The sequence below is a fragment of the Micromys minutus genome, assembly GCF_963924665.1.
Source record: "Micromys minutus genome assembly, chromosome: 29".
Taxonomy (NCBI): Eukaryota; Metazoa; Chordata; class Mammalia; order Rodentia; family Muridae; genus Micromys; species Micromys minutus.
This window is the reverse complement of record NC_137964.1, coordinates 25,225,655-25,249,547: the sequence shown is the minus strand read 5'-3', so window position 1 is coordinate 25,249,547 and position 23,893 is coordinate 25,225,655. Positions and strand designations below refer to the sequence as shown.

The window sequence follows — 23,893 nt, the reverse complement described above, 5'->3', positions numbered from 1 at the left end:
CAGATAAGACTGTATAGAAATTTGGGTTTTTCACAGTTTGCCAATTAAGCAAATCAGTTATTGAAAAGGTTTTCTTTCTTCCTTTCTTTCTGTTTTTTTTTTTTTTTTTTTTTTTTTCAAGACAGAGCTTCTCTAGGTAGCCCTGGGTGTCCTGGAACTCTGTAGACCAGGCAGGTCTCAGAACTCAGGGATCAGCCTGCCCCTGTTCTAAGCACTGGGATTAAAGGTGTGGCCTCTGAAATGGTTTTCTCAGCTGTCACATAAGGGCTATTGGACCATCACACACACAGGCATGCAGAGCACTATTTGAAATTCTCTGTCTTCCTTTCTCTCATCCAGGTTTTACGTCATATCTTTATGTGCCCCACCACCAAGTTAAATTCTCATCTCTTATTACTATTTTTTAAAAACATGCTTCTTTAAAAAAATATTTACTTTTTATTTCCTGCACATCAGTCTTCTACCCGGGTTGTGAGCTGTCATGTAGATGCTGGGATTTGAACCTGGGACCTCTGGAAGAGCAATCAGTACCTTTAACTGTTGAGACATCTCTCCAGTTCCCTTATTACAATTTAAAAAATTTTTTATTTTGGGGCTGGAGAGATGGCTCAGTGGTTAAGAGCACTGACTGCTCTTCCAGAGGTCCTGAGTTCAATTCCCAGCATATGTGGCTCACAACCATCTGTAAAGCATACTCTCTTCTAAAGTGTCTGAAGACAACTTGATCTACTCTAAGAAAAACAGCAAAATCGCTTAAAAGCATTTTTTTTTTTTTTTTAAGGCTCAGGGGCTTAGTAGATGTTAAGAACTGAAATGGAGCAGCGAGAATGAGTTTACACACATCCACACACTGGTGCCCAGTGAATGAACTTAAGTGTGACCAGATGTGGTGGCTTTCATCCTGGAACTCAGGGGGCAGAGGCGGGCAGATCTGAGTCCAAGGCCAGTCTGGTCTACAGAGTGAAGTTTCAGGACAGCCAGGGCTACGCAGAGGAAACCCTGCCTTGAAAAACGGGGGAGGAGGGAAGGGAGGAACAGGGACAGAATGCAAAAGGAAGGAAGGAATGGAAAAGAAAAGTGGAAATGAGTTAGGTATAAAGTGGGAGCAACAGCCTATGTCGGCCGTGTCTCCACTTAGCTCTGCCGGGTCATCTGAAAATCACGTGATCCATCTAGCTGGAGTTTCCGGTGACCTCGCCCTACCTCCAAGCTCCGCCTCCCCTCCCCCCCCCCCCCCGTGGTTGTGTGTTGGCCGAGATATTTTGGTCCTGGGGAGGACCCGTAGCCCTTGCCTCCGCTGGCGTCCGTAGCCGGGAAACCCGGGTGTCCGGCGCTTTAGGCTGAGGGGTCCGCGATGTCGGGCGAGGAAGTCAGGCACAGCGCAGAGTCCTCCGAGGCCCGAGCGGCCGCGGTCAGCGACATCCAGGAGCTGATGCGACGCAAGGAGGAGATCGAGGCGCAGATCAAGGCTAATTACGACGTCCTGGAGAGTGTGAGTGTGGCGGAGAGGACGGGGAGGCCTGCTGATGAGGCTCGGGGTTCCTGCCAAGCAGTATCCTAGGGACCCTTGCTGCGTGCCAGACGCCGTTCTAAGTACTTTCCCCTGACGTGGGGTTTATTTTCATTTTTGGAAGCATTAACTTGACATTTTAAAGTTTTTTGTTTGTTTGTTTTTAACGCAGCCCTAAGCTGGACTCGAACTCGTGATCCTTCTGCTTCAGCTTTCTGAGCACGGGAATCACAGACTTGGGCCATCATGCTAGGCCTGAAGCATTAGTTAAACTGCCTCGGTCACAAGGATAGAATATTTGCTGAGGCATAGTGATAATCGGCACTGTCACCTTCTGTAGGTAACGTTACCAGGGTTGGCGTACCATGCCACCCGCTTTTCAACGGGTCTTTATAAACGTCACCTGTGAGAACTAATTTGGCATCTTGTTAAAATGCATGTTGTTGCCAGAGAAGGCACTCTTGTTTAATCCCAGCACTTGGAAAGTGGAGGCAGGAGGATCAGGACTTAAAGTTTTTGCTTACGTACTAAGCTCGAGGCCTGGGCTATATTAGACCTTGTCTCAAACAAACAAAAAAAACCCAAAACAAAAAAAAAGTAAAAATAAAATGCAGATTCTAATTTGGATGGGGAAATGACTCTGTATTTGAAGAAAACTCCCACCTCTGCTACTAAGGACTCCTTTGATGACAGATAAAGCACATTGTCCTAACTGTAAAAGGGGAAACTGAGGTCCAGAGTGGAGCAAATGCTTGCCAAATTAGGAAGGGGCAATGGTGAGTTCTGTGATGTTTACCTCCTAAGCAGATATATTTTTCTTAAAATCACAAGTCAGTTTGTAGAGGAAGGGGAGGCTAAATCACTCTCAGATAGGCTGGGCGCAATGTCTTCTGGGTAATGGGTGTCAGATGATGTCTCATGTAGAGATTCTACATGCCAGGTAGGTGCTGACCATGTGCCTGAAAGGTACTATCTTGTATGTGTGCTATATCAGGAAATTGTCACAACTACACTGTTAAGTCGTGTGTGTCTCTGAAGCTCAAAGAGGCAGGGTCAGGGGCTGGAGAGATGGCTCAGCAATTAGAGGTATTGGCTGTATAATCCTGAGGACTAGAGTTGGGAAACAGCACTTACTGTGTAACAATCCACAGACACCCTTAGCTCCACATGCTCATGGATACATTTAAACAGACACAAACCTCTTAAAAAAAAAAAAACAACTTCCTGTGTGTGTGTGTGTGTGTGTGTGTGTATACACATGTCTGTGTATATGAGTGTGTGTGTATATACATATGTCTGTATATATGAGTGTGTGTGTGTGTGTGTGTGTAAAAGGAGAAGTCACTTGCTTAAAGTCACAGACCTCAGGCTTGGTAAAGCTTAGACCTGTGCTTAAAACAGAATAAAAAGCAGTTTTTGTTTAGTTGTTTGAATAATGGTTTCTCTTTGTAGCTCTGCCTGTCCTGAACTCAGAGATCCACCAGCCTCTGCCTTCCAAGTACTAGAATTAAAGATGTGCACTACCACTTCCTGGCAAAAACAATTTTTCAAACTGAAGTTACTTGCCCAGTCAGGTAGAATCAGACATCTCACATACTGTCTTTTGGTATTGGCCTACTCTTTACTCTTTAGCTGGGTGTGATGTTGTATATCTGCAACCTCACGGAAGCAAAGGCATGGAGATTGCCACACGTTCAGGGCCAGTCTATTCTACACAGAGAGTTCCAGGACTATATAGTGAAAGAGCAAGGCCCTGTCTGACAAATGATCGGTAGGTAGAGGAGGTGGGGAGATGCTGGGAGTATAGCTCAGTTTGTCAAATGCATCGCTCACAAACCTGAAGACCTGAGTTCAGACCTTAGAACTCATGGGTATAGTGGTCCATGTCTGTAATTCCAACTGGACAGGCAGAGACAGGAAAATGCCTGGCATTTATAGCCAACCAGTCTAGCCTGTTTGATGAGCTGTAGGCTAGTGAGACACCCTGTCTCAAAGGGAGTAGATTGTGTTCCTGAGATTATCCTTTGATGGGTTCATGCACAGCATCCATGTGTGTCTGCATACACACAAACACATGCATTAAAAAACCAAATAAGGACTGGAGAGATGGCTCAGTGGTTAAGAGCACTGACTGACTGCTCTTCCAGAGGTCCTGAGTTCAAATCCCAGCAACCACATGGTGGCTCACAACCATCTATATTGAGATCTGATGCCCTCTTCTGGTGTGTCTGAAGACAACTACAGTGTATTTATATATATTAAGTAAATAAATATTTAAAAACAAACAAAAACAAAAAGGAAAAATTATAATTGCATTGCATATGTAATCTGAGGCTATTTTCTCTTAAACATAAGGTAAGAGTGTATGTTAATTGCCTTTGACTAATTTGGTTCTTGGTTGCTGAGGACTTGAAACTTAAAAGTGAGCTCTAATTTTTAAAATAATAATAATAATAATAATAATAACAATTATTATTATTATTAGGAAACAGGCTCCCAACTGAGTGGTGGTGTCTCATTCTTTTAGTCCCAGCACTTTGGAGGCAGAGGCAGGTGGGTCTCTGAGTTTGAGGTCAGCCTGGTCTACAGAGTGAGTTTCAGGACAGCCAGGGCTACACAGAAAACAAACAAAACAAAACAAAAAAACAGGAAAAAAAAAGACAGGCTCTCAGTATGCAGCTTAGGCTATATATGTGAGACCCTGTTTCTCCCTCACATAAAAGTAAAAATAAATTATGAAAGGAAAATGATAAATTAGATATGATTATTAAAAACTCTCATTTAATGACACTTAGTCAAGAATATGAAAAGAGCCACAGGGTGGAAGGAAATAGTTGCAAATCAACTCATAAGTTGGTGCCTGGGGTATAGTGAAAGCAGCAATAAAACACAGTAGTACATATACAAATAGCCTACTTAGAAAAAGAGCATAGGAGGGCTGGAGAGATGGCTCAGTGGTTAGGAGCACTGACTGCTCTTCCGGAGGTCCTGAGTTTAATTCCCAGCAACCACATGGTGGCTCACAACCACCTGTAATGAGATCCAGTGCCCTCTTCTGGTGTGTCTGAGTATGGCTACAGTGTATCCATATACATAAAATAAATCTTTAAAGAAAAAAATAGAAAAGGACATAGGATCTAAACGGACATTCCTTAAATTAAATACATATGGTTGATAAAGAAGCTCATGAACGCATTCAGAACGTTGGTTAAAGGCGCTGTCTGCTCTTGCAGAGGACCTGGGTTCCATTCCCAGCACCCACATATGTGGTAACTCACAGCCATCCGTAACTCTGCTTCCAGGGTATCTGGTACCTCTTCTGACCTCTGTAGGCACTGCACAGAGCGCACATCCATACACAGAGCCAAAACACTCATACACATAGAATAAATCTTCAAGGCAAAGCATGCTGAGCAGTCACAGCTATTAGGGAAATGTAGTTAAAATCACAGTGAGATACTACCTCATACTCACCAGGATGGGTATAAGGAAAATATCGGTAATGTCTTAAGGAGACTAGAGAAATTGGAAATACCACACAACCATAAGATGGTGTAACTGTTGTCCAAAAAAATTAAGCATAGAGTTAACATATAGCCCAGAAAATCCATTCCTCATTTGATATGATTGTTGCAAATATGTCATCCAAAAACTGATAGACATTTGTAACGAGAATCTTGGGTTCTTTGATGAACACAAATGTGGGAATATTTCTGGGTTTTGTTACAATCCCAAGTGTGGGATATGGGGCTGCTTCAGATTGCAGTCCACGGCAACTGTGATCTGCAGGAGCCCGGTTTTGCAAACTGTAGATAGTTTCTGTGCTTGTGTGATATTTTGGAATTTTGGGAACTTTTTAGAGGATATATAAATGTTAGGGTCCTGAGCCTAGGTTGTTGTCCATTGTTGTTGGTTGGTTCCTGTTGGTTAGGTAGTCATATGCAAAGAAGAAGAAATTAGATGAACTCAGTGTTCCTACTCAGCAGGAAGTAGGCTAACAATAACATCCTTTCTCTCCCCTCAGTTGGTCCTTTTCCCCTCCCGGCTAGTCTTAGGGAGTTCAAAGGGGCAGGGAAAGGCGGGAGAAAGAACTCAAAAAGTAGCCAAAGTTGGGCTACACACATTGTTTAAAATAGCCAGGAAATGGAAAACAACACATACTCTGCAGAAACAGATAAATAAACAGCAGGGTAATGACAGCAAAAAGGATCAGTGAGTTAATCCTACTGTAAATGCTCGATTATGCTGTCATGTACAGAATCCTTGAAAGCACTGTGATAAAGAAGTTACAAAACACCTGTATTGTGTGTGTTCTCTTTCTCATCTTGCTATGTACTTCTGACTATCTCCTAGTACTTACTACATAGCCCAGGCTAGCCTTGAATTCTTGGCAGTGCTGCCTCAGCCTCCTGAGTGCTGAGATACAGGTGGACACCTAGCTTCCTTTTCTGACATACATCTGGCTAAAAATCCAAGCTGACCTTGAACTCACTCTGTAAGTTCAAGCTAGCCTCAAATTTGCAATTGTCCTGTCTTGGGATTATAAGTGTGTGTCAATGTGCTTGGCATTGCATTGTTACATGTATATGGAATATCCTGTTCTGAGTCTTAAATGTCCCCTGAAGGCTTCCATATTAAAAGTTTGGTGCCCAGTGTGATGCTCTTGAGACATGGCGGAACCCTTAAGAGGCGGAGCTCTGTAGGTCACTAGAAGCATGCCCTTGCTGGGGTGGTTATTTTAGGTGTTGGTGGCATGCCCTTGTTGGGGTAGCTGTTAGCATTCTGTCTAAGCTCCACTCCACAGTTATCTGGCAACAGCCAGGTATGCCTGACACTATGAAAGGGTCTGCTTGCCCCCTCTTGTTCTCTTGCTCTTGCCTTCCTGCCCCAATTCTCTCCCCATTCCCTTTCCCCTTCTCCATGGGCTCATGGCCGGCCTCTACTTCTCTACTCCTTTCTCTCTCTCTCTCTCTCTCTCTCTCTCTCTCTCTCTCTCTCTCTCTGCCTTTCTTTTCCTCTACTACCCTCTGAACTCCCCTCCCCATATCCTGAATAAACTCTATTCTATTCTATACCGTCGTGTGGTGTAGTATAGAATAGTGGTCCCTGAGGGGGAAGGGATACCTCAACATGGGCCCTCGGAGTCATCTTCTGTCCCCCATACCTCGTCACACCTCCATAGAACATATCCTCCCTCCCTTTATCTTTTTATAAACACATCAGCAGCTATTATAGGTCATTGGAGGAGTGCAGGGGCAGTGGAACCACAGGCTTTTTCTTTTTCTTTTCATGATGGAAGTGGCTTCCACAATAGTGTTCTGCCTCTCCACAGAGCTAAAAACAAAAAGTCTCCCAAATATACCTACCTACAGACATACATACTAACAACATGTCTGTCCAGTTTTGTACTGAAACTTGAAAACTATGAGCCCCAATAAGCCTCTTCTCTCTGTGTTGGTTATAATACTCAGACATATTCTTAGAGTTCCAGGGGTACAGTGTGGGAGCCTGCCTCACATAAATGGTTGCTAAATCAGAGGCACCTCTAGTTCCAGTGACTCAGGGGGCTCCTCAGAAAGCTGAGGCAGGAGGATGGTTGATCCCAGGGAACATCCTGGGTAAACATAGTGAGACTGAATATAAGGTGTTAAAGTGAATGTTTTTATTTTTTTAAAAAAGATTATTTATTATATGTAAGTACACTGTTACATCATATCCCATTACAGAAGCCACCATGTGGTTGCTGGGATTGAACTCAGGACCTCTGGAAGAGCAGTCAGTGCTCCTTGCCAATGAGCCATCTCTCTAGCCCGAATGTATTGTTTTGAATAAGGAACGTATTTCCCATTGTTCAGATTCAGAACCTGTTAATGGATATCGAATACAAACGCTCTCCATCCTTCCCTAATTCCTGGCCACTCAGTTCCTTTCCCTGGAGGCAGCCGGTACCATCCAGTGATGGAAGGAATCTTAGTATGCCTCTTAGGTCTTTCTGTTTTCAGAGGAGTCAAACCTGGTCACTGCTGCATTCTCTGGAGTTTACATCCTCCAGCATCAAGGCTTCAGCCAGGTGTCAGCTGTTGGAAGGAAGGAGTTGGAAGGGTCAGGGCAGGGATGGGGCAGGTCAGGGATGGGGCTGAGAGAGAAGGCTCTGAAGACTTTTTGAGTGCTTTGTTGTTGCTTTAATTAATTGGTTTTGGAGAGGAGAGCTCGTAAATCCAAGGCTAATTTTGAACTCACTGTATAACCAAGGATGAGGTTAGATTCTCCTGACTACATCATGTATCACCACACTGGCTTTTGCAGACGTGGGGATGAGTCTGAGGTTTTCTGTCGGCTAGGCAAGCAGCCTAGCAGCGGAGCCACATCCTACATCCTCAGCCCTACTTATCACGGTGTTTGTCTGTCTGCTTGTTGTGCTGCAGAGAATCAAATCCAAGATTGGCATATGCCAGTCAAGCGCTCACCACTGGCCCACAGTCCGGCCTTGCTTTGTGTGTACTCCTTCTCATGCATTGCTTGCAGTTTTTTTAAAGACTTCATTTTATTACTGTGTGTATAGTGTGTGGGGGGAGGAGGGAGTTGATGACAGAGTACGTGTGGCGGTCAGAGGACAGCTTTGTGCAGTTTGTGCTCCTTTCCCATTTTCTGGGCCCCAGGAATTGAACTCTGTTTGTTAGCTCAGTGGCAGCCATCTTTATTCACTGATCCATCTCTGTGGCCTCACTGCTTTCATTATTAAAAATTTATTAAAAAATGGTATCCTCAGTAGCCGGTGGCTGTAGGGACACAGTTAAAGAGCCTGATGTGTGATAAGGACATCACTATGTGGTCCTTACTGTGAGTTAGAAGGACAAAGGTCTAGGGACTTGCATCTTGATTACCTGTGAGTTTTTTTTAACCACATCTTTTTCCTCCAGCAAAAAGGAATTGGCATGAACGAGCCGCTGGTGGACTGTGAGGGCTATCCCCGGGCAGATGTGGACTTGTACCAGGTCCGAACAGCAAGGCACAACATCATCTGTGAGTGAACCTCTCTGGGGCTGTCCTGGCGTGTGGTGGGGGATGAAGACGCAGGGCAGTGACAGACACGTGAGAGGGTAGATGGCAGAGGCAGAGTTCCCTGTTGGTAGCTTAGTCTTTTCATTTTAAATTCTTTGCTTCAAAACGAGATGTGGTGGCACACACCATTAATCCCAGCACTCAGGAAGCAGAGGTAGATGGATCTCTGTGAGGTTGAGGCCAGCCTGGTCTACAGTGTGAGTTCCAGGACAGCCATCTGGAGAAAAACCCTGTCTTCAAACAAGACAAACACCAAAATCCAAGAGAAACAACAACAAAAAAAAAGCTGGGCGTGGTGTCACACAGCTCTGGAGGGCAGGAGTTTGAGGCCAGTCTGGGCTGCAAAGAAAGTACAGATGGGCTGGAGAGATTGCTCAGTGGTTAAGAGCACTGACTGCTCTCCCAGGGGTCCTGAGTTCAATTCCCAGCAACCGCATGGTGGCTCACATCCATCTGTAATGGATCTGATGCCCTCTTCTGTGTCTAAAGGTCTGAAGACAGCTAGAGTGTACTCACATACATAGAATAAACACATTTTTAAAAAAAGGATTATAAGAAGAAAGTAAAAAAGAAGGAATAGAAACTTCTTTGTTGTGGGAACTTCACTGAATTAACAGTGGAAGCCCAAACCAGTCACTCAGCATCCTATGGAGTTCATGAAGTAGGTTCGACCCTTCAGGGTAGTGACATGGTGGCCACTGTGCAGTCAGTCTGACTCTCAGACTGAAGTATGCAGTATAAAGGTCAGCAGAAACCAGGCTCTGCCTGTCTTCAGGGCCCACAGCTGTGTTCAGGCAGGAGGCAGGCGATGAGCAAAGGTCCTGGCATCCCACAGAGTTCACTGTTCAGTCCCAGCCCTCCGCCTCCTGCTCCGCTACAGGCCATCACTCTTATGAAATACCTGGTAGAGCATGGCACCTGCAGAGGACATTGGGTTTGTGTTCCTGCTGTGACAAGCCAGACTGTATTATCTGTATTATTCTGGAGTGAGATGGCCAGGTCTGCTGACAAAATCCAAGTGTCAGGGGGTTTGGCTCTCCCTAGAGGCTGGGGCTAGTAGTGGTGTCTTCTTTATCTTTGCAGAGGCCACCTGTGTCTCCTGGCTCTTGGCCATCATCCTCTGTCTTTAGAAGTAGCAATCACATCTTTTTAACCTTTGAAGCCAAATCTTTCCCTCTCCCCTCCTGCCTCCCTCTTTTACTTCTTAAGACCGCCGTGATGATACCATGCCCTCCAAGAGAATCCAGGCTCGTCCCTCCTCTCAGGGTCCTGACCCTCACAGTCCATTTTGTTTCCTGAGGTCATGTGTGCACCAGCTTTGGCATGACGATGTGAAGTGAACATCTTTTGCTTGGCACTGGTAGATAATCAGCCCTCCATCCCAGTTATACTAGGAGATCAGTCACCCATGGTTTGCACTTCATGATTTCTGCTGAGTATGCCCCAACTCTGGCTTTGTCTGCAGTGTTTGGGTAAAGAAGCTGCTTCTATAAGCAGGATACAGAGTCAGTGAGATGCAAGCTCACTTAAAGCCTCACAAAAAAAAAATGTGAGGGACATTCTGAGCTTTTCCCCAAACCTCTAAGCCCCAAGGGATGCTTCCACATGAGCAGGACCTGGAGAAGTTTGGCGAATGCTGATTTTTCAGTGCCGATTAACTTCATGTTCCAACACCATTTTTTTCCCACTAATTTGAAATGCCGCAGTATTATATACTCTGTGTTTGTGTGTGGGTGTGTGTGGGCGTGTGCATGCACTGCTGGGAATGGAACCTAGAAAGCTTCATGCTAAGAGCTGACTGTACCACTTAGAGTTTTCAGTTATGCTTAGCCTATTTCTGGACCTTGTGCACTGTTCTACTCTGCCTTAATGACTTTATTATGTGTTAATAACATGATTGAACAATTCCCCCATCCTAGTATTCTTTTGAAAGAATATTCCCACAAGTTTAATGTATTCTTAAACATGGACTTTTCTTAAAGGAACAATCCTAGGCTTACATTGAAATTGGGAAAGTAATACAGAAAGGTCCCATATGCTGAGTCCCTAGTCTCCCCTAATGACCAGCAAGTGTTAGCATGGCACATTTGTCACAGCTTGAACTTAGTTTTGAAATAATTGCTGCAGAAGTGTTTACCCAGGCGATAAAAACCTTTTGAATTATGATATGGAATTGTAATATATTAGCAACTAAGTCATTGGTCCTCTGACCACAGCAATGTGGAGAATGTGGATTGTGTATATGACATTGACTCCACTTTAAATCTTCCTGGCCTGGTGTCTGGTTTTCCCCTCCCATCTGCCTCTGTGGGCTGAGTACCCAAGTCCCCTAATGCCTGAGGCCTCATCTTTGCGCCACAGGGACAGGAAGGCTAAATGACCAACAGCCCACAGTCAAAGGCTCCTGCAGAGTTAGAGTCTGTGACCGGTGGGTGCCACGTGTGGGTGGGTTGGCTAATGGGGTGATGGTACCAAGCTGCCTTTGCGACTATGGAGTGAGTTGTATCAACCCCAGTGATCTGGGTTGAATAAGGAGTCGGATCCAGAGAAGGAGGAAAATAATTTTTTAGGTTTTAAAAGGACATTAAATGCCAGCTGCTTGCAGGACCAGCTGCCAGACAGGACCTACTGGACTACCCTAGATTCTTTTTATTTATGTGTATAGGTGTTTTGCCTGCATACAGCATGTGTGCCAGGTACCTGCAAAGGCCAGAGGGGGACATTAGATCCCCTGGGACAAGATACAGACAGTTGTGAGCCTCTCTGCCGGGAACTGAACCTGGGTCCTTTCTAGTGCTCTTAACTGCTGATCCGTCTCTCTAGCCATGATTCAACATTATGAATTAGCTTTAGCACTGAAAACTTAGAGGCAGTTCTCTCCTCAGAGCCCTCAGTTTTTAGCCTTTCTAGGAAAATCAAAAGATTTGGCAGCACTAAATTGCCTCTCAAGGCCCTTTAGTTGGCAGGAGCCCAGTAGTAGGTGCCTAACCAAACTGCCATCACCCTCCACCCCCATATAAGAATTTAAGAGGAAAAAATTGAGCCAGGTTTGTATGTACCTGAGGCTAGCCTTAAAATATTTAGCTGAGCATGGCCTTTAACTTTTGCTCCTTCTGCTTCTACCTCCTGAGTGCTGGCTTACAGGTGGGCACCACCATGCAGGGTTTAACGTAGTGCTGGGATCAAACAGGTCTCATGGGTGCTCCAGCAGAGCTACATCCCAGCCCCAGGGAAGTCCTTACCACAGCCATCTACCCGAAATCCATCTTGATTTTGGTTTCTTTTTCCTTGAGACTTAGGTGCCCTACACTGGCCTCTTCTTGATCCTCCTCCTGATCCTCCTCCGATCCTCCTCCTGATCCTCCTCCTGATCCTCCCCCTGATCCTCCTCCTGATCCTTCCCCTGATCCTCCTCCTGATCCTCCCCCTGATCCTCCTCCTGATCCTCCTCCTGATCCTCCCCCTGCTCCTCCTCCTGATCCTCCTCCTGATCCTCCCCCTGATCCTCCCCCTGATCCTCCCCCTGATCCTCCCCCTGATCCTCCTCCTGATCCTCCCCCTGATCCTCCCCCTGATCCTTCCCCTGATCCTCCCCCTGATCCTCCTCCTGATCCTCCCCTTGATCCTCCTCCTGATCCTCCCCCTGATCCTCCCCCTGATCCTCCCCCTGGCTCCCAGGTGTTGGGCTTGCACCTACAGACTCCTGCCCAGCCACCTCACTTTTGCATGACTTCTGCAGTTGTCTCTTGTTTGTATATGAGGTCATGGTTTGGTTGCAGCTGGATGGAACCTGATTTCAGCTCACCTTTCAGGTCTCAGCAGGGGCTGTGCTGCCTTTCAGGGGCCTTCTTGCTGTCCTGAATCTTCAGGTCATCATTGTGATTGTAGTCACCTGATCTGTAGATGACTGCCTCAGACAGTTTGCTAGTGAGGTAGGCTGTGTCTGGCTCACAGGTTTGTCTGCTCCTCAGACTCTGGCTTTGTGTCCAGCACCTCATAAGCACTTTTTAAATACTCTGTTGTGTTAGTTCCATTCTGGTCGCTGTGACAAAATCCCCGATAAAAGAAACTTAAGAAGGAAGTCTGGCTCACAAAGGCAGAACGAACTCCTGCTAGAGAAGGCATGGCGGCAGGAGCCTCAGGCTGCTGGTTAGTGTCTCTTCAGCAGAAGGCAGAGCTGATTGCTGGTCCTCAGTCTGACATCCTGTCTCATGGGATGGTGCTGCCCACGTTCAGGGAGGACTGTTTCCTCCTCAGTTGGGCATTTCTGGAGATATCCTTAAATATGCTTCCAGAGGCTCGTCTTGGGTGATTCTAAATCTCATGAAGTTGACAAGATACATGATTGCAGTGAGTGAATTCAGGTGTCTCTCCTGTGTTCTGAGCTGTCTTCTTTTGCCCATGACATGGTGTTCTCTCTCCAGGTCTCCAGAATGATCACAAGGCACTGATGAAGCAGGTGGAGGAGGCCCTGCATCAGCTACATGCTCGAGACAAAGAGAAGCAGGCTCGAGACATGGCTGAAGCCCGAGAAGAGGCCATGAGCCGAAGCCTGGGCTCCAACAGCCCCGCCCTACCCCAGGCCTTTGCCAGAGTGAACAGTGTCAGCCCTGGTTCCCCAGCCAGTATTGCGGTAATCTTGCGGCGCCCCCAGATCCACTCCTAGCACTGCTGGGAGTTAGGTAGCCCTGGGCTGTGGAGACTTGCCAGAAGCCAAACCTGTCCTCTCATTCTGTGGCTCTGAGCTTCTTCCTTTCTTTTAACACACGCTGGCCAGAGCTTGGTGTACTTAGGTCAGCCCACTGGACTCAGGGAGAGACCTGCTGTGGGACACCTGGGACACAGTGTAGAAGGTGATGTCCCAAAGAAGAAAGGATCTGCTCTTCATGGAGCCATTTCCCTGGACACTGAAGAAAAAAAAAAATGAGCTTGAAGTGATGGTGGTCTTCTTCCATAGATTATAAGGCAGTACTTGAGCAGCGTTGTTGTGATAGACTGCTCATGCTGAGAGTAACTCACGAAGGATACACCAGTCACAGAGCTGCGAGTTTAGCACCACAGCCAATTTTAGAATATATTTATTGGTGCTAAACAGAAGCCACTCAGGACTTGCTAACCACCAGTAGTTTTGTCTGCACAGATCTGCCTAGTCTTTGTATTCCACATGAAGACAGTTGTATGCTGTGTGGTCTTTTGCATTTGCTTTCTTTTGCTCGGTCCTGTTTTCAGGGTTCATTCAGGGCCTAGTCATATATGAAGGCTTCATTACATTTTATGGCTGAATAATATCCATTATGCGATAGGCTTGTTTTGTTGATCAGTTAATGGATATCTGGATCTCTTCCGCTTTCGGGCTATTATAAATAATGTGGCTGTGAATATTCATGTAGAAGTTTGTATGTGGCCGTGCATTTAAATTGAATACTGTGGCTGCCCTCTGGGCAGTACTCCTGCTCTCCCTTTCTGACCCATGTGGACGAGCCACACAAACTTGGAGAAACCTGAGCCAGCACACATGGCCCTGGCAAGCAGAACTGGATTCTTTTCTTTAGTATTTTGAGACAGGATTTTTAAAAAATTATTTATTTTATTTATATGAATACACTGTAGCTGTCTTCAGACACACCAGAAGAGGGCATCAGATCCCACTACAGATGGTTGTGAGCCACCATGTGGTTGCTGGGATTTGAACTCAGCACCTCTGGAAGAGCAGCCAGTGCTCTTAACCACTGAGCCATCTCTCCAGCCCCGGGACAGGATTTCTTTCTGTAGTTTTGGCTATCCTGGAACTCACTCTAGCCCAGGCTGGCCTCAGACTCACAGAGATCCCCCTGCCTCTGCCTCCCCATTAAAGGCGTGCGTTACCAGACAGAACTGGATTCTGAGTCCAGATCCTACAAGTCATCCCAAGACTGGGGGATAAAGGGATGGCTCAGTGATTAAGAGCACTGGCTGTTCTTCCGGAGGATTCAGGTCCAATTCACATGGAGGTTCACAATAATCTGTAACTAGTTCTAGGGGATCCAGTGCCCTCTTCTGGCCTCCATGGGTACCTGTCATACAACTTGTTCATAGACATACGAGCAGGCAAAATACCTAAACACATTAGATAATAAAATAAAAAAAAAACTTTTAAAAAGGTCACAAGGCCACTGGGTATGGTGGTATATGTTCATAATCGTAACTACTGAAGCACCTGAGACACAGGATTTGCTCAAATTTGGGCAACTTAGGAAAATCCTATTTTGAGATAAAATGGACTAAAGACTGAGGATACATCTCTTGCCTGGGTTAGATTCTTAGCACTGTGAACAATTTTAAAAAGCAAAATGAAATCAAGTCATAGGACTGCAGACTGCACATCAGTTCTACTTAGCGCTGGATCCGCAGCGCCTAGCGACTGCAGTCAGTCTCTGCTGGGTGTTCGTCAAAGAGACCAGTAAGAGTGTCTACAAAGCTTGGGATCTGAAATACAAGGGCCACGCTCGTTCTGGCTGGTTCTTAAGCCTGTGGCTGCTGCTTAGAGACTCAGAGGGCCAATGCTTGAAAAAATAGGCCTAGGCTAACCTGCCTCTTTGCCTTGAACCTGCTTTGGAAGCTCCAGAAAGCAACAGGAGCTTTTATACATCCTCAAGGTCTCCAGTGGGCATACCTGGATACCATTTGCTAGCTCTTCCCTAGAAAGAACCTCCAGGATGAGGAGGCCGCTCACTCATTGATGCTGCATGAGGCGTCTAAGTCTTTGACCTCTTAGGGCCTGCCGTTCTTTCTTTGTAGGAAATAAGTTGCATATTGGGTTGTAAAATTGACCAGAAATTTATTCAGCCTCTTAGTTGGTTTTTCATTTTCTCCTATCTTTAGGGCCTGCAAGTGGATGATGAAATTGTGCAGTTCGGCTCTGTGAACACCCAAAACTTCCAGTCTCTGCAGAATGTGGGCACTGTGGTGCAGCATAGCGAGGGGGTAAGTTAGGATGCACTAACATCTGGATGCCCCACAAACCACGGAGGCATGCTGCTCACACAGTTCAGCGGCTAGGATGGAAGTCCAGGAGCAGGGTACCACAGATTCAGGGTCTGGTAGGGACATTTCCTAGTCCAGAGATGGCACAGTTTGTCCAAGTGGTGGATCACTAATTCCGTCACCAGGACTCCACCCCCATAAATGACACCCCCTGAAGCCCACTCTGCTCCATCACACTAAGGAGTTAGCCTTTCAGTAGCAGTTTTCCAGAGGGAAGCAAGTGTTCAACCCATAATGCTAGGTGTCTGGGATCTTCCGGCCCAGAAGACGGTGGAATCCTCACTGCTGACAGGATTGTGTGTTGTGTCTCTCCCTGGAGTGCTTTTCCTCCTCTCTGCCACACTGTCTTCACACAGCTGACGGCCCCTCCTGGTCATCTTGTCTACATCCCTGCTCTGTGTCCAGAAACTGTTCTGGAAGATGTCGTATTTTGGCTCATGCCCTGTTCCCCTTCAGCTGCTACTGGGCTACAGTTGTCCACCACTGCTTTCTCAAGACCTTGTGATGGTTGCAGCTCACCCAGCATGACCACATGTGCGTGTGCATGCTTTTCTAGGTGGGAGCTGTAAAGAAGGGTTGTGGGTTCTGAGAGAGCCACTGAAGATCGTTGGTATTTGAGACAGTCTTACTGTATCTCAGGCTGGCCTGGAACTCACTGTGTGGCCTGGGATGGTCTTGAACCTTCTGACTGCCCTTCCTCCAGTGCACTGGGATTTTCATGTGTGTTCCACTGTTCTGGTTTTATGTAGTACTGAGACATCTCTCAAGCCATGACATATGTTATTTCTCTGACACATATGTTTCCCTGGAATGTATTTTATAATTAGTATAGAGTGATTAGACACACATTACCAGGCCACTCCCCCCATGGGATAATAGTTGTCCCACTACCATTTATTATTATGAATACTTGACCCACTAGTTTACACTGTCACCTCTACTAATATCAGATACCTTCATGTGTGGCTGGTGTTGTATTTGTCTTGACCCTTTTTGGAATTGCTTAGAAGAATCCATTTGCCCCTTGTTGGCTTTCCTTTAACACCTTCCCTAGAGCGAGTGTAAAAACCATTTGGGAAGTTAGTAGGCCAAACCACAGATGCTGCTTGTCTGTCTGGTACAGTGGTTCTCAACCTAACCCTGCCACCCTTTAGTGGTGACCCTAACCATAAAATTATTTTTCTTGCTACTTCATAACTGTATTTTTGCTACTGTTACAAATAATGTAAACATCTGTGTTTTCAGATGGTCTTAGGAGATCCCTGTGAAATGGTTGTTTCAACCAAAGGAGGTTGCAAACCAAAGGTGGAGAACCAATGGTCGGTCTAGCTGGACAGAAGGTCAGCCATCCTTGCTAGACCTGCTGGTTCTGGCCCAGGGGTTCTGTGAGGGCCAGCCAGGACGTCAGCAGAAACCATACCCACCCAAAGGTTCCAAGGAGGCTGTAACCTCACTTCCATCCCATGGTTGGCCTGAGCCTTCAGTTACTCATCCTGTTGCTTCTTACACCACTTGAGTGCACTTACCTCAGACAGAGCGCAGTGAGGAGGCCGCCAGTTTTTTCCCTAATCACAGGAGGCGCACAGTTGTGCTCTCTTCTCTCTTAGGAGTGAGTGCTACATCCAGCCCACGACTGGAGAAGGGAATTGGGCCTCTTGAAGGGAGATGTGTGAGAGAACATGGGGCATGTCATTAACCTGCACAGGAGGGTTCCAGCCTCTGCTCGCCCTGTGCTCATTTGTCCAGTTTCTGCAAGCTTTCCTTCGTTACCTCATCTTGGTTGTCTCTTTCTCTTACAGTGTGTGTGTCTGGGCTGTCGAGCCTGGCTAGCCTGGTGTTCATTATTTCAGCGAGGTCTGTGTCAGTGGACTCGCCCACACCTCCAGCTTTCAGGTTTTTCTCCTAGCATTTTGAGAAGAGGTCTGGTACATCTCAGGATGAGGGCTTTGCATGCTTCCTGTAGTGAGAAGTGGATGTGAGTGAACTTGCCTCTGCCTCTCAAGTGTAGGGATGCAGACCTGCCACCGCCGTGATGGCCTTGTGTAGTGTTGTGTAGATCCAGGCTCCAGGCATGCTAGATGAGCACTCCGCCAACTGAGCTACGCCCAGTTCTTTTTCCCACACCTTTTTTTTTCAATATTTATTTATCTTATGTATATGAGTACACTGTCCCTGTCTTCAGACACACCAGAAGAGGGCATCAGATCCCATTACAGATTGTCGTGAGCCACCATGTGGTTGCTGGGAACTGAACTCAGGACCTCTGGAAGAACAGCCAGTGCTCTTAACCTCTGAGCCATCTCTCCAACCCTTCCCACACCTTTGCTGAGGTGCAGTGGTTACTCATTTATCTTGTGCCCCTTGGTATAGTTTGATGTTCTGTACATGTCTGGGTCTATCATAGTCCTGACTGTCCTGAAACTCCCAGACATCCTCCTGCCTCTGCCTCCTGAGTGCTGGAATCAAAGGCATGCACTGCCCAGTGCCTGTGTTTGCAGATGTGTTAGTTAACGTCCTGTTCCATTGTGAAAGTGGATGTACACACACACAGAACAGAACCAAAGCACAGACTGTGCACAAGTCTCAGGTTAATTTCCTGGCCTTTTCCTAGCTCAGGACCTCCCTGATTGTGCACCTGTAGCAAAGTGTGTGCTCTTGGCTCTTTCTAGACGTCTTATAGCAAGTTTCTTATAGCAAGGCCTACTTTGCCAGCATTCATGCCTATGACAGTTGTGGAATGTCACAGAAGTAAACTTACTGCATCTCCTTTGTCTTGAAACTTGTCCTGTGTATCAGGCAGGCTGCCCGTGAACCCACAGAGATCCTCCCGAGTACTGGGGTTACAGGCGAGTGCTACTGTGCTTACTGTATACCAGCCTCAGCACTTCCTTTTGAGCCTGGTTCTCCTGGGACCTCCTGGGTCTGGAGTTACAGACAGTTGTGAGCTGCCATGTGGGTGCTGGGAATTGAGCCCAGGTCCACTGCAAGAGCATCTGGTGCTCTTAACCACTAAGCCAACCATCCTGCCAGCCCCAGGTCTCAGCTTCTTTGCTAGGACTATAAATCCTTAGTAGTTTTTTTTTTTTTTTTTCCAAAAGAATATTTTGGGAAACCCCAATATGACAGCTGTGTAAAAGCCTGGCTGCCATGTTTGAGAGCCACACAGCTGAGCTCAGCCCTGACCCTCAGAGCCTACCTGAGAGTCAAAGAGGTTGGGTTCTCATTATCTCTTCTGTGACAGTTAACAAAAGCCCAAATTTGGCTGCTCTGTTTCCCATTTTATCAAGATTATGCTTTTGTAGAGCAAAGGGTTTCGTCAGCTTTCCTTCCAGAAGTACAGTCTTGGATCACACTCGAATGTTCTCAAAGCACAGTAATCCTGATGGGAGGAATTACTATCCTGATCTAGGGGCATGTGGCTCAGTGGGAGATTTCAGGTGCCAGTTTGTGGTTTGATCTACAAAACTGGTTTTATGTTGTTGTTAATACTTTTGGGTTGTTTTTGAGACGGTTTCTCTGTGTAGCCCTGGCTGTCCTGGAGCTTGCTGTGTAGACCAGGCTTGCTTCAAAATCACCGAGATCCACCTGCCTCTGCCTCTTGAGTGCTGGAATTAAAGGGGTGCATCACCACGCCCAGAACACTGTGAAAGAGACCAAACATGAGGCCTTTGTGAAGTGGTGGTTGCTGGGCGGAGGGACAGGATGAGGACCGACTGCTGACATGCTGCAGTTGAATGGTGGAGACCCACTGAGTCATGCTTTATTATATGTAAACTGTCTCATATAATAAGGTATACTGCATATTTATCGTACACACAAGATCACATTGCAAAAATGTTTAGATTACAAATCAAAGCCCTGTGTCTCTCCCTCCCTCAGGACCTCCCCATGTGTGCTTGCTTCTGGACTGGGTGCTGGGGTCCATCATTGAACAAAACAAAGGCGGTCCTTGCTTTGAGAGCAGATATTAGTTCAGTAGTTCCAGACTAGCAGTGTCAGATCCTGACCAGTGTTGCCAGGGCAGGCGCAGGAGGGCTGGAGAGGGGCGGTGGGGTCGAAGGACAGTGTTGCTAAGGACTAACCCTTGGTGTGTATAGAAACTAATCACTAGATCAGGAGTGGACACTAGAGAGCGCCTTCAGCTGGTTCGCAGGCCATGGAAGCAGGGGACCAAAGCTTCCAAAGGGTGTTCATTGGCGCTCAGAACGAGCATGGAGGATAGAGGAGAGTCTGGGAGCTGACCAGGGGCCAGACCACTCAAGGACAACCTTGGAGTCCCTTAGGAAAAAAAAATTACCAGGCTGGAGAGATGGCTCAGTGGTTAAGAGCACTGGCTGCTCTTCCAGAGGTCCTGAGTTCAGTTGCCAGCAACCACATGGTGGCTCACAACCATCTGTAATGGGATCTGATGCTCTTCTGGTGTGTCTGGAGACAGCTACAGTGTACTTATACATGAAATAAATAAGTAAATCTTTAAAAAGAAAGAAAAAAAATCACTTCTTTTCTTGGGGAGCAGCAGGCAGCTGCTGTGCCCTCCTAAACTGGGGACAGTTTGTCTTAGAGATGACACGGTGCTAGTGTGAGAGTAGGTTTGGGGATCTTTCCAGCAGTGGGTCTGTGTCCTCATAGGGTCTCAAGTCGGGACCGAGTGTTTGATACTGGAACCTAAGGAGACAGTTCTCATTCAGGTCACCATAGTTCCTACTGCTCTTACCCTCCCCTTAATGTCGGTGACCAGTGAGAGGAACCTATTCAGCTACAGGCCCAAAGAGGTCAATTTCATGGTCAGAAAGTGGTATCTCCGTATTTTGAGTCTGTTTGAGTGGAAGGAAGTGGAGGCTGGAATGACCTTCTTTGCCTTTCAGAAGCCCCTGAATGTCACGGTGATCCGCAGAGGGGAGAAGCACCAGCTCAGACTGACTCCAACCCGCTGGGCAGGAAAAGGACTGCTGGGGTAATGCTGGGGTCTGCTTCCTACATGCTCTCTCACCCTGGTGCTGATGGAGCGTGTGCTCAGATAGAGGGCTGGGGGTGCTGGCAGGGCCACTGAAGGATGGCTGTCCCCAGAGTGCAGAAACTGGTGGTTAAATAACCGTTTTTTTATGAATTGGGCTACAGGCAAGAGGCAGTGAGTCCTCAGGTCATCTGAGAGTAAGAGAAAGAAAGGTAGCCAGTGAGGTGGCTCGGCAGGTGGAGGTGCTTTCTGAGTTTGATCCCAGGATCCACATGGTGGAAGGAGAGAATGGAGTCTGCAGGCTGTGCGTGACACACATGCAGACTCTCACATACACAATGAGCACATTAAGAGAGAGTCTGAGAAAGAAGTGTTCACCCGCTGGTTTCCCAGATGGAGGCGTCAAGCTTGAGCTGTGTCTGTTCTCTCTTTCAGCTGCAACATTATCCCTCTCCAAAGATGACTGCTTCCTGCGACTGCAGGAGGCTTCTTCAGCCGGGCCCTGTGCTTGGGCCTGGAGGGATTTCCTTGTTCTCTTGCTCCCTGAAGTGTAAGGATCTGGAGGAGAGGGGCTGAAGCCTGAACATCGAGGTGGAAGAGATGCTTTGGCTGCCTGATGTAATCTCTCTGGGTTGAGGCATTATTAAAGATGTGGTTTATGCCTAGCTACGTCTTGTGCAAATTAGGCCATAGCCTGTCTGGGAATTCTCTGGATTATGACTCTGGCAAGTCATGAACTGATGTCTGGTCTTTCTTCCTGTTTTTATTTTTGCGACAGGGACTCAGTCTGTAATTCTTACTGTCCTGGACCTCACTGTGTAGACCAGGCTGGCCTTGAGCTGACAGAGATCCTCCTGCCTCTGTCTCATTAATGTTGAGATTAGAGGCATGTACTGACATGGCTGACTAGACTTTGAGGAATATACATATATAATTTAATTCTTATTTTTGATCATTTCATACATGCACACAGTACATTTTTATATCTCCTGTCACCTCCAGTTCCTCTCAGACCTCCCCTCATTTACACTTTATGCATTTTTTTTAAAATAAATAACCTACTGAGTGCAATTTGTGCTGCCGGTATATTCATGGGTGTGGGGGTATATTCATGGGTGTGAGATCTTCCCCTGGAGGAATGTGGTCAACCTTCCAGAGACCACAACCCTAAGTGCTACAGGGACTTGAGTATCCCTCCTTTTTTATTGAAGTAGGGTCTCATGTAGCCCAGTCCAGCCTCAGATTTATTTGCCTATAGCTGACGATGTTCTTGAGCTTCTGGTGTTTTCCCCTCCAACGTCCAACTATAGTACCACTGCCTGGGGGTGGGGGTTGTGCTGGATACAGGATCACCTGAGCTCAGTGTACCCAGTACTGGTCTTACACTTGGGATCTTCCTGCTCTACTGGTGTTATAGTGTATGCCACCAAACCTGGCTCGTCGTTACCGGTTCTCTCCTCGGATAAAGCCAGTTTTGCAGTTGTGGGATTGTGACCATTGTTCAATCCACCTGGATTCCTTATGAGCTCAGAACCAAGCTCAGAAGGAGTTGGAAAGGAAGTTGTGCAAAGCAAACTGACTCCTAGGCTGAAGTCAAGTTGATTCTTGGGCTGGAAACTGAAACCTGGACCTCATGCTCTAGGTGAGCATTCCACCATGAGGTGGAGCTGCTGGCGGAGCCTCTGCCCTGGAGCAGTGCTGTGAGAGTTTAAAGCATCCTCTGAAGGTGGGTTTGTGCAGCCACCGGAGCTCCATTAAGAAATAAGCAAAGGCCAGGTGGTGGTGGCTCAAACTTAACCCCAACACTCAGGAAGCAGAGGCAGGTGGATCTCTCTGAGTTTGAGGTCAGCCTGGTCTACAAAGTGAGTTCCAGGGCAGCCAAGGCTGCACAGAGAAATACTGTTTCAAAACAGAATTAGCAAAGTTCATGAGGCCTCACAGGTTACTCAGATGTTAGCTTACTCCTTACAACCCACTGGAAAATAGCAAACTTCCTTTACTTCCACAATAAAAGACCCTGCAGATAGCTCTTGATTGGGCTTTTTGTAATTGAGCCTCTGCTTGGAGCAGTGGTGGTGCTCACCTTTAATTCCAACACTCGAGGCAGCGAGAGTCGGGCAGATCTAAGAGTTTAAGGCTAGCCTGGTCTACAGAGTGAGTTCCAGGACAGCCAGGGTAAAGCGAAACCCTGTCTCAAAAAAACAAAAAAAACAAAACAAAAAAAAAAAGGAACCTCTTGGGACCAGCATGGGAAGTTAAGGTGTGCTTGATCTTGCTGGGGTGGCTGTGTTTATGGATGTCTTCCGTACGCATCCTATCTTCTGAGATGGTAAAACTGGTGCGGGTGATTCCTAGTGACTCTTGTTTTTCTTCCTTTCTCCATGTGCCCCAGTTATTCCCCAGTTGCCACCTGTTTCTGTTGTGGATGTCTGGCACTTTCTACAAGGAAGCTTGTGTCCTTGGATTGGATCTGCTCGGGATGGAGGAGACCAGCTTCCTCTGACGGCCGTCAGTACTGATGTGTGCTTCCTGCTCTGACTCCTCACACTCAACTTGAATGCCTCCCCTAAGCTGCTCCATCCAGACAGCCTCAGGCATCCCTCTCCTGTAGCCAGACGTGCTCTGTTTACTCGTGCTTGCTTTCAATTGTAGGTTATAAGTACAAGTATTTATAAGTCCCACACTATAATAAAACACAGCTTGTACCATTCAGTGCATCCTCTGAGATACGAATCTGGTCACCAGCACTGGGGCTTGGTGGTGCACTTGTGGGGAGTCATTCATCTCTCAGAGTGGCAGCAGCTTCAGGCCTTGGACAGCTCGGGACATCACTTTTGGGCTCCACTGTGACCTGTTTCAAGACGAGTAATGCCAATGGATTTAACCAATCTGGGTTTGTAGAAATGGTTCACACTAACAGCATGATCGTGCACTCCATATAACATCAGTCCCAGTGAACTAAACTTCTCCTCAGGCTGTGGCCCGGTGAACATCTGTAAGGCCAGAAAATTGGGTTTAGTGCTGGGAGAATTTTATTAAATGCTTCGTACCATTTCTCACATAGCTTCCTGGGGAGGCATGAGCACACATATCTGTTCACCTTGCACTGACGGCAAGCTGAAGGAACAAACCACCCAAATCAGCCCGGTAAACCAGTGAGCCTTCTGGGGTTACTTGAAGGAGCATCTGGCTCCATCAGTGAGAGCCCCACAGCACTGTGGATGTACAACTCTCGGGCAGCTGCACTGAAATTTCCGTTCACAAAGTCAAGTCTTGTGTGGCCCAAGCTGACTTTGAACTGACCCTTCCGGCTTCATCTCCCTAGTTCTGGATTTGTAGGTGTG

At 46.8% G+C, this 23,893-nt stretch overlaps 1 protein-coding gene across 2 annotated transcripts; it reads left to right on the top strand.

Annotated features, from left to right (window-relative positions):
• Positions 1-1,317: 1,317 nt before the first annotated feature.
• Positions 1,318-23,367, top strand: PSMD9 (proteasome 26S subunit, non-ATPase 9). 2 transcript variants are annotated; one of them, XR_013975610.1, is made up of 7 exons: positions 1,318-1,492; positions 8,431-8,533; positions 12,997-13,205; positions 15,434-15,535; positions 20,461-20,549; positions 20,985-21,099; positions 22,942-23,367. XR_013975610.1 is itself a non-coding variant. In XM_080940785.1 (6 exons), exons 1-6 carry the CDS (start codon positions 1,355-1,357, stop codon positions 21,010-21,012), a joined length of 669 nt encoding a protein of 222 aa, XP_080796911.1. In that variant the 5' UTR covers positions 1,318-1,354; the 3' UTR covers positions 21,013-21,620. The 2 variants fall into 2 exon arrangements, 1 of the variants encoding a protein (XP_080796911.1); XM_080940785.1 differs by lacking the exon at positions 22,942-23,367 and having other exon boundaries at positions 20,985-21,620.
• The last annotated feature ends 526 nt before the right edge of the window (positions 23,368-23,893 follow it).

Excerpts from the sequence above, each read along its gene's own strand:
- PSMD9 (XM_080940785.1), top strand. The coding sequence starts at position 1,355 with ATGTCGGGCGAGGAAGTCAGGCACAGCGCAGAGTCCTCCGAGGCCCGA. Across the intron at positions 1,493-8,430 it reads ATTACGACGTCCTGGAGAGT|CAAAAAGGAATTGGCATGAA; the intron begins GTGAGTGTGGCG and ends TTTTTCCTCCAG. Across the intron at positions 20,550-20,984 it reads GCAGGAAAAGGACTGCTGGG|CTGCAACATTATCCCTCTCC; the intron begins GTAATGCTGGGG and ends TCTCTCTTTCAG.